This window comes from Petaurus breviceps, unplaced genomic scaffold (genome assembly GCF_028583685.1).
Source record: "Petaurus breviceps papuanus isolate PSGF00001 unplaced genomic scaffold, PetGlider_PUasm1.0 90925, whole genome shotgun sequence".
Lineage (NCBI taxonomy): Eukaryota > Metazoa > Chordata > Mammalia > Diprotodontia > Petauridae > Petaurus > Petaurus breviceps.
In genome coordinates this window covers 30,742,920-30,753,248 of record NW_027187380.1, presented here as the reverse complement: position 1 = coordinate 30,753,248, position 10,329 = coordinate 30,742,920, and the positions used below count along the sequence as shown (strand labels likewise).

Here is a 10,329-nt window from a genome sequence, read left to right as displayed (position 1 = left end):
AGGGCACAAGGTGAATTGAATATGAAAGGATGAAAGCTAAAAAATAAAACTAAGGCATGAGAAAGGAATGTACTGGGAGAAGGAGAAAGGGAGTCATAAAAAGGGGTAAATTATCTCACATAAAAGAGGCAAGAAAAAGCTTTTACATTAGAAAAGAAGAGAAGGGAAGTGAGAAGGAACGAGTGAACTTTACTCTCTTTGGAATTGGCTCAAGGAGGGAATAATATATACACACAATTAGGTATGGAAACTTATTTTACCCTACAGGAAAGTAGAGGGGAAGGGCATAAGAGAGGGGGGATGAAAGAAGGGAGGGCAGACTTGGGGAGGGGTAATCAGAGTCAAAGACTTTTGAGTAAGGATGGAGTGAAAGGAGAGAATAGAATAAATGGAGATTAGGAGAGGATGGAGGGAAATATAATTAGTCTTTCACAACATGAGTGTTATGGAAGTGTTTTGCATGACTACACATGTATTATCTATATCAAATTGCTTGTTTTCTCAATGGAAGCAGGTGAGGAGGGAGGAGGAGAATTAAGAATTCAAAATTTTTAAAATAAATGTTAAAAATTGTTTTTACATGCAACTGGAAAAAAATATACAGGCAACAAGGTATAGAAATCTATCTTGTCCTATAGGACAATAAAAGGGGATGGGAATAAAAGAAGGGAGTGGGGTAAGAGAAAGGAGGGCAATTGGGAGAAGGGATAATCAGAAAGCATGCCATCTTGTGGTGGGGGAGGGGAGAGGGCTTGAAAAAATTTAGAACTCAAAATCTTGTGAAAGTGAATGCTGAAAACTGACAATTTTTTTAAAAAAAAGACACATAAAAAAATTTTGAGTTCAAAATTCTTTCCCTTCCTTCCTTCTGACACCTCCCTCCCCACCATCAAGAAGGCACACAATTCTGTATAAGCTATATATGTATAGTCATGAAGCACATATCCATAAGTCATGTGGTAAAAGAAAACATAGACAAACAAAAAACTCAAGAAAAATAAAGACAATAAAAAAGTATGCTTCAATCTGTATTCAGAAACCATCAGTTCTTTCTCTGGGGATAGATAGCATTTTTTATCATAAGTCCTTCAAAGTTGTCTTAGATCATAGTATTAGTGCAATAGGTTTTGTTGCCATTTGCTCATTTCAATAGTGACTAATCCTTTGCAACCCCATTTAGAGTTTTTTTGGCAAAAACACTGGAGGGGTTTGCCATTTCCTTCTCCAGGTCATTTTACAAATATGGAAACTAAGGCAAACAGAATGAAGTCACTTTCCCAAGGTCATACAGCTAATAAGTGTCTGAGGGTCAGATTTGAACTTAGATCTTTCTGAATCCAAGCCTAACACTCTATCCACTATGCCACCTAGGTGCCTTAATATAATAGTTAGCTAACCTATTTGGAACCATGGTCCAAATTTTAAAAATTTTTCTCCAGAAAGTCACTATGCAGGAAAACAGGCCATTGCCTTAACTTGTGGTTTCTCTAATCAGCCTCCCCTTCACCTCCCACACTTATAATCCATTTTCCCACCTCCTCTCACAGCTGCAAAGTGAGGAGCTACTTTTTTTTAACCTCTGATAAACCAAATAAATCACAACACAGTCAAATATAATTTACTTTTCAGTTACTTAATTTAATATTGTACATTTGCTATTTATCATTGCTACTTGTACTCAGAATTGGTTTATATAAATAATGTTTCATGGTTATCTGCCAGGGGTTGGGAGCATCCAACCTAGGCATTCATATTCAAAGTATCCATATGGGCCTTTTGCCAGAATGTTCTTTGTTTTTGCTTTTTGGAGGGAGAATATAAGGCAATTGGAGTTAAGTGACTTAACCCTTAAGTGTTCCACTTGGTCACCCCAGAAAATTCTTTTTTTTAAGCCTTAAGGTTACTTAAACTGGGCACTAAGAGAACCTGCACATGTCTCCTTAAATTGTGGTTTCTCTAACCAGCTTCCCCTTCACCTCCAACCCTTACATCCATTTTCCTACCTCCTCTCACAACCCCAAAGTGAGAAGCTAGATTTTTTTTAAGCTTGAGTTGTATTTCACACAGTCTCTTATAAACCAAATGAATCACAATACCGTCAAATATAATTTACTTTTTAGTTACCTAATTTAATATTGTGCATTTGCTGTTTATCATTGCTACTTGCACTCAGGATTGTTTTATTTAAACAAATATTAGATTGTTTTCCACCAGAGGTTAGGAGCATTTCACCTAGGCATTCAAAGTATCCATATGGGCCTTTTCCCAGAATATTCTTTTTTTTAAGCCCTAAGGTTACTTAAACTGGGTACAAAGAGAAACTGCATACATCTGATATGGAATTTTCCTCAATTAAGTTTAACACAATCAGCAGTGCTCCACCCATTTGATTGTTAACAGTTTGATGCCCACCAAGATGCTCAGGGAGCCAGGGAATCCACTCAAATATAAGCAATCCTATTATCTGTGATATCTAAAAGAATACAATTAAAGTAAGTGCAGGGTTCTTTTTTATTTTTTTATTTTTTGCCTTTTGGAGGGGGGAAGGTAGGGCAAATGGGGTTAAGTGACTTTCCCAAGGTCACATGGCTAGTTTTTGTGTTAAGTGTCTGAGGTTGGATTTGAACTCAGGTGCTCCTGACTCCAGGGCCAGTGCTCTTTCACTGTGCCACCTAGCCACTCCTCTTGGGTTCTTTTTAAAATGACAGCCACAGTTCTGCAAAAATTCCTAGTTGATGGTTTAAATAGAGAATTAATAGCTTTTTTCCCTTTAAGGATGATAGATGTCTAATAACCTTGGTCTGAGCTCTACAAGCATGGCTGAAAAAATGCACAATAGCAAACCTTATCTGTGTAATTTAAAGGCAAATCAAGAGTCAAGGAAGGAATTTCCATTGCCAAACTAAGATTGCTTTTCACTTATGCAATCATCACCAATTGCTAAGGGTTCAAATTTTCACAGGTGAAAAATAAAAGCAGAGTCAAACAAGCAACTTGTTTATCCAAATGAAACTTGTTGAAGGACATGACACAACTGACTAGATATTAGGATAACAGAGAAGGTAGCTTGCTTCTGATGTCTCTCTTAATCTTTAATGTGCATTGATTTCTCATAAGATACTCAACTGCAGAAGCCAGAGAACCATGATCTTCTGCAAGAATTCTCTTTGTAGCAATACATCTTCAGTATGGTGCTTTCTGAAGGGAATTGTTTTTACTCAGAGGAAGACCATGCTTCTGACAGCAAATACTCTCCTTCACTCTAGATCTGAAGATTTGGGACGCACTATGACTGACCTCATGAAAAATTCCTGACTGGTCTTTTGAGAAGCTCAGCCTTGACATATATTCAACAGTGCACTTACAGGGTGGGTGACTATTATATCCATAGGAAACCTATACTAGGCAGCCTCAAATTATCGTTGTATATCAGCCTACACAAACTGCCCATTTCAAATGCTAGACTTACCTTGACAATGATTATGATTACATTATCTTATATTGGAGGAGGGCACAAAGTGTATAAGGTAAGGGCTCTAACAAGTCATTTTATTTATTTATTAGTTTAACAAAACAACTATGAGGTTACAAATGATTAATTAATAATCAGTATTAGTGAATAAAGAAAGTGACTAATTTGACATAGAAGTAGAAACAGTTACAGTATACTAAACTTAAATGTTTGACTTACTAAAGAAAAAAAAAACTTAAAATCAAAGCCCAGAGTGAGGACTTTGGAAGCCCTGGAGAGCAACAGCAGGCAACAAGTGGCATAGATGTTAACCAGCATCATACCCACAGCTAAGACTCTACCTGGAGACATCAGAGAGAGTCCTGAAGATTGCACATTCTGAGGTGAGTTGAGTAAAAGCAATTTTTGATAAATCCATGCTTGTCCCATTCACCTTTTAGGTATTTAATTACTATTTCTTTAATACAACATTGGAGAGAAAAGTAAACCAAGTCTCAGAGATTTTCAGTCATTTGTTCAAGGTAACCTAGTTAATAAGTTGTGGGTAGAGAAGCCAAAGCCTTATATTCTAACTTAAATGTCTAGGATTTTTATACTAAACTAGGAAAATATTAACCCAAAAGGTTTCAAAAATTCTCAAGGAGAGGAAATTAATTTGGAAGGACAGGGAAGTGAGGGAGATGCTTATTTACCAGAGGGCAATAGGAATAAGATGAACCAATAATAAATAAAAGGATATGGAGTGTTTTTAAGTATTTGGAGACCATATTTCATTTCTGAAAATTAGCTAAAACCAGCTTTTACCACAACATTTTCTTCAAAGCTGCTGTGACATCTTTATTCATGATACTGTAGATGAGAGGGTTTATAACAGGTGTTACTATAGTGTAGAAGACAGACACCATCATATCATTTTCAGCAGCATGATAAGAGGCAGGGAGCATGTAGTTATAGATAGCAGCTCCAGAAAAGAGCATAACAACAGTTATGTGGGAGGAACATGTGACAAATGCTTTCCTATGACCAGAAGCTGAATGCATCCTATATACTGTGAGGAGAATAGGGGAGTAAGAGCTTAAAATAACTGTGACAGGGATGAGGAGCATAAGTACACAGCACAGGTACATGACAGTCTCATAGAATGATATGTCTGAGCAGGAGAGTTTCAACAAGGCAAGGACCTCACAGAGGAAGTGTTGGATCTCTCGAGATTTACAAAATGGGAAGTTCATGGTAATAGGAGTGAGTGTGAAACCATCAATGGAGCCCAAGAACCAACAAACAATTACTAGGAGTATGCAAACTCTATAGTTCATGAGGATGGGGTAGCGGAGAGGGTGACAAATGTCCATATACCTGTCATAGGACATGGCTGCCAAAAGGAAGAACTCTGCTCCCACAAGTGTTATAAAAAGGAACATCTGGATTCCACAGCTTGGGACTGAGATATTATGAATCCCATTCACCTGATCCAACACCATCTTGGGCACAGTGACAGAGATATACATCACGTCCATGAGGGAAAGTTGACTGATGAAGAAGTACATGGGAGTGTGGAGGTGGGGGTCACTTTGAATCAAAAGAACCAAAGTGGCATTCCCAATTAGAGCTACTATGAAAATAATGAATATCAGTGAGTAGAAGAGAGTAGGGTATTTGCTTTGGCTAAAGAGCCCCAACAGGATGAAATCAGTCCCCAAAGTTTGATTCTCCAACCACATTGTTTGCTTCATGTCACCCAACCTATGGAAGATTAAACAAAACAACAAAAGATGTTATATTCTGTCCTTTACACATAAATAATAGATCATCTCTTAGTGAAGGAAAGATATGGCATAGATTTCTCTAACAGGAGCAGAGATGTATTTTTGCTAACAGGAGAGAAGAATCATCGATCTATGATATAGATAATCTAACTTGAAGCTATTTGGATAGAAATTTATCATCTTCATTCATTTTCAAACCCTGGGATTCTACCAGGTTATTCTTTTTTTTTAAGCAATTAGGGTTAAGTAACTTGCTCAAGGTTACGAGGCCAGTTATTTTTCGTGTGGGTGCCAAGTATCTAAGGTCAGGACAGATCCCGGGTCTCCCAATGCCAGAGCCAGCACTCTTACAGTGCCACCTGGCCACCCCTCCAGATTATTCTTATATAAAAGAGTGTTCAAGATGAACTCTGTAGCCGGAGATAAACATCACCAAAAACATTATAGAAACACTCATTTTCCTTTCATTTTTGTCACATGAACATCTCAAATTCAATATGCCTGAAATGGAATTCATTATGCTTCCCTTTTCAAAACTTCTGTATTAGTGTCGAGCACATAGTAACTGTACTCTCATAACTCTTTCACAACCTCCATCTTGTCCTGAACTCTTCACTCTCACTTCCCCCATATTTACGGCACAGTGCCAAATCTTGTAGTTGCTACTTTCATAACATCTCTTATATAGGACCCATTCTCTCTATCACTCAACATCCTAGTTGAAGCCATTATCATTTCCTTTTCCAGATGTTCACCTGAATTACTGCAATAGCCTCAAATTTGTCTTGCCATAAGATTTTCCCTACTCTATCTTCCACTCAACTGACAAAGTTATTTTCCTAATGCTTAACTCTGACCAAGTAACCCCCCTACTCTGTAAATTCCAGTGTCTTCCTATTTCTTCCATGACAAAATAAAAAGTCCTCTGTTTAGTATTTAAACCTCTTCATAACCTGGCACTTTTCTACCTTTCAGATCTTCTTTATCTCTTGACCCTGCTAAATTGTCCTGAGTACTATTCTTGACACACAATATCCCATCTCCTCTCTCCTTGTATTTACATTGACCATCCCCCATGTCTGGAATAATCTCTCTCCTAACTACCTAACTCTTACTTTCTCTGGTTCCCTTCAAAACTCAGCCTTCCCCAGTTCCCCCCAGTTGCTACTGCCTTCCCTTCTGAGAGTCTAATACTCTTTTCTGCTACTACATCTACTGCTGTATATGCCTAGTTATTTGCATGCTATCTCCCACATTAACAGTATGAGGAAGCCTTTCTTTGCATCCCCAGCTTAGCACAGTGAGTGACACATAGTAAATAAATAATACACACTTGTGGATTGACAAAATAAAAAGCGTTAAAAAAAAATCAGTGCCCTGGTGGTCAGAAGTGTACTAGGAAGAAGGGTCTTATAAGGATCTGTTCATGTTGACAGAAATTCTTTACATATCTTTGAAGTCAAAATCAAGATGGAGGAAGGGAGGAAGGGAAACAACTCCATAATCATAGAGAAGGATCTGCAGAAGAAAGGAAATAAACATTTATTCAGCACCTACTATATGTCAGGCACTAGGCTAACCATTAAATAAATAAAGGATATGAGATACAAATATTTCATTTGATCATCAAAACAACCTTAGGAAGTAGGTGCTATTATTATCCCTATTTTATAGTTGAGGAAACTAAGGCAGACAGTGGTTAAGAGACTTGCTCAGGGACACACATCTCGTAAGTGTCTGAGGTTAAATTGGAACATAGATCTTCTTGACTTCAGGTCAATCACTGTATACACCACTTAAGACACAGATACTTCTATTTCTCTCAACCCAATTCACAAAATTCTTTATCACTCTTTAAGCACTTTTAGCTTTTCCCATGAATGTGCATTTGTTCATGATAGACCATATGCCAGGAATGTACCCTTCCCTATAGGACATAGTACTAAGTATTAAGACTAAGACATAGTACTAAGTACTAAGACTGAGACTAAGTACTAAGTACTAGACTAAGTAGTATGTCCTTAGTGCCAAAAGACACCTTTAAAATCACCTGGCTTAATCACTGTTTTTAAAATTATGAAATGATCTGAAAGAATGTTATTAATTTGCCCATTGTTAAATAGGCAACACAGCAAAGCATATACAGCAAAGCAATTATAATTCAAGCATAGATCCTCTGAATTCTCTGATTCATTATTTTCCCCCACTGCACTGTAGTTTTTGCCTATGAAAATCATTTGGTTCCTCTGAACTCTAGCTATACTTTAAAATATTCTACTCATCTTTCTCTGACCCCACTAATTAAAGGGAATTTTTTTCCAGGTCACTGTGACTTCTCTGGATCTGATGTGTAGATCACCTTTTGCTTTGTATTACAGTTATCTCTATGCTATCTTCTCTATTTGAATTTAAGATTCTTGGACTTATTTCCTCTTTCTGAGCATCAGCACTTAAAGCAGTGCCTTGCATAACAGATATGCTGTAATTGAATAGAATTGGTTTGGATCAAATTGAATTAAAACCATTTTTCTCTCATACTGAACTGCTTTAAACTAATTAACATTATAACTTTAAAGGTTCTCACAGGAAAAAGTGAACATAACTCTCAGCTTGTTTTGACCAACCCTCTGAGAATTATGAAATGGAATAAATAATACAGGAAAAAATAGGTTTGGTTTAAAATTATCTCTCTGGGCAGCTTGGTGCTACAGTGGATAGAGCACCAGCCCTGGAATCAGGAGGACCTGAATTTGAATTAGGTCTCACTTACTAGCTATGTGACCCCAGGCAAATCATGTAACCCTGATTGCCTCTCAAAAATAAATGAATATAGAAAGGCAATTTGTATGTTGAAAATACTTATTTCACAGAAATTCCTAATTTGCTACTTCAGAATATAGGCATAAAAATGATGCTTTAATTCAGATTAATGAATATATAAATTATGAAATACCTTCAAGGTAGAAGGACTTGTGTCCACAAAAATATTTACATATTAACAGAAATTCATGTGTCTTTGAATGAATCTATAAAAAATATATTCACCTATGATATTTTTAACCATGAGCCTATATACTTCTCATCTGGTCTTTATTTCCTCTATGAATTTCTTCATCTGTAAAAAATGAAGCTTGACATATCAACTTTCAGAACCCTTTTAGTGATGACATTCTACAATTCCATGTCTCTACAGTTAAATTTCCTCCAAACTTGAAAAAATATTGCCAGTGATAGGTGATTTCTTCATTTCATTTCCCCCACCTTAAAAGAGCATCTGTCTCAAATTCTAACCTAGACATTTTTGTTTAAAATGGTTCATGGGATTTGACCAATTCTACATTGATATGCATAAGACAATTAAACTTTATGCTACTCCAGTTCCTTTAAAGCAAAAAAATAACCAGAGGTTGGTTTTCTATAATGCAAATTGGAGACATTCACAGCTATTTCCAAAGACAAAACCAGTGATGTTTTTCTCCATTCCAAATGCAGAGAAAACTTTTAACAAACTCTCAGGAAAATTACCAAAGTGGTCTGTGGAAACTAAGAATACATTTAGAAAGTGTGCTATGTTCCTTATCAATGTGAAAACTAGGATTATACAAAATCAAAGTAATTTTTAAGAGAAATTAAGATTGATACTAGAAGAATCAATAAGATAATAGCTGGACATCTCTTTTCTATCTAGTTAGAGAAAAATCTGAGAGGTTGCTGTAAAAACCAAGTACCAGAGCTGCTGTTGAGGAGCAGCATGTATTATTGAAGTCATTAGATGGACTTCTCCTGTTCCAACTCCATCTAAATGTCTAATGTTACTGTAAGGGTTATGAATCAAGAAGCAGGCCCTAAATGAAGGGGAGGGAAAAAGATATGTGAGTGTGATGTGAATCCAAAGAGTGAGGTTGGAATATTAAATCATGTATTTTCACATTAATTATGGAAGAATTCTGGAACCCAGATTGAATTAAAAGAATACCATCTTAGGAACAAGAGGTTTAGATAGGGGGTCATAGCTCTGAGTCTACTAGCCTGTGTGGTCTGGAGAAAGGTCCTTGTTTTCTTGGAATCTTGGTCTCTTTATATTGAAAATGAGAGACTGAACTAGATATCCCTTCACACCCTAAAATATTATGTCTTCTGTATCTACTAGGAAATTCCTGAGAATTTGGAAAATAATTCATTTGAAGCAATATAGGTAATTAAGTTATTTTCTTTAAAAGGTTTTTATTGGTTTTTCTTTTGAAAAAACAAACTTCAACAAGCAACAAATTAACAAAACACTTGACAAAGTATATATTTCCTGAAAAACACACAAAAAAATTCCTTCTCCAACCACATAGATTGTTTCACATTTTCTCACCTAGGGAAAATGAAAAACAGCCAAAACAACAAAGGATTTTATATTCTGTCCTTTATACATGCATGCTAGATCATCTATTAATGAAAGAAATATGGTTCTAACAGAAGCGGAGATGTATTTTTGCTAACAGGAGAAATTCTCATCAATCTATGATATAGATGGTCTACCTTAAACCTAAAGATATTTTGATAGAAATTTATCATCTTCATTCATTTTTTTTTGCGTTAATTTTGGAGGGCAATTGGGGTTGAGTGACTTTGCCCAAGGTCACATGGCTAGTTTTTGTGCTAAGTGTCTGAGGCCAGATTTGAACTCAGGTCCTCCTGACTCCAGGGCCAGTGCTCTATTCACTGCACCACATAGCCACCCCATCTTCATTCATTTTCCAACCCTGGAATTCTGCCAGATTATTCTTATAGAGTGTCCAAGATGAGCTCTGTAGCTTGAGATAAAACAACATAGAAACCATTATAGAAACCCCCATTTTTCTTTTTTTTTTTTGGTCACATGAGCATCTCAAATTCAATATGCCTAAAATGGAGTTTATTATGCTTCCCTTTTTCCAAACTTTTCTATTAGCATCAAGGACATTACCATGCTCTCATTACTCATTCTCACAACCTCTGTGTTGTCCTGAACTCTTCACTCTCACTTCCTCCATATTTATGGCAAAATGCCAAATCTTGTAGTTCCTACTTTCATAACGTCTCTTATATAGGACCCTTTCTCTC

The 10,329-nt window shown here is 36.4% G+C and overlaps 1 protein-coding gene across 1 annotated transcript; it reads right to left on the bottom strand.

Moving 5' to 3' along the window:
* Window positions 1–4,272: 4,272 nt before the first annotated feature.
* Window positions 4,273–5,205, bottom strand: LOC138152318 (olfactory receptor 2T29-like). The gene has a single exon (XM_069076012.1). The coding sequence runs from the start codon at window positions 5,203–5,205 to the stop codon at window positions 4,273–4,275; it is 933 nt and encodes a 310-aa protein (XP_068932113.1).
* Window positions 5,206–10,329: the final 5,124 nt, after the last annotated feature.

What these genes read in the sequence shown, in the direction of transcription:
- LOC138152318 (XM_069076012.1), bottom strand. Translation starts at nt 5,205, where the DNA reads ATGAAGCAAACAATGTGGTTGGAGAATCAAACTTTGGGGACTGATTTC.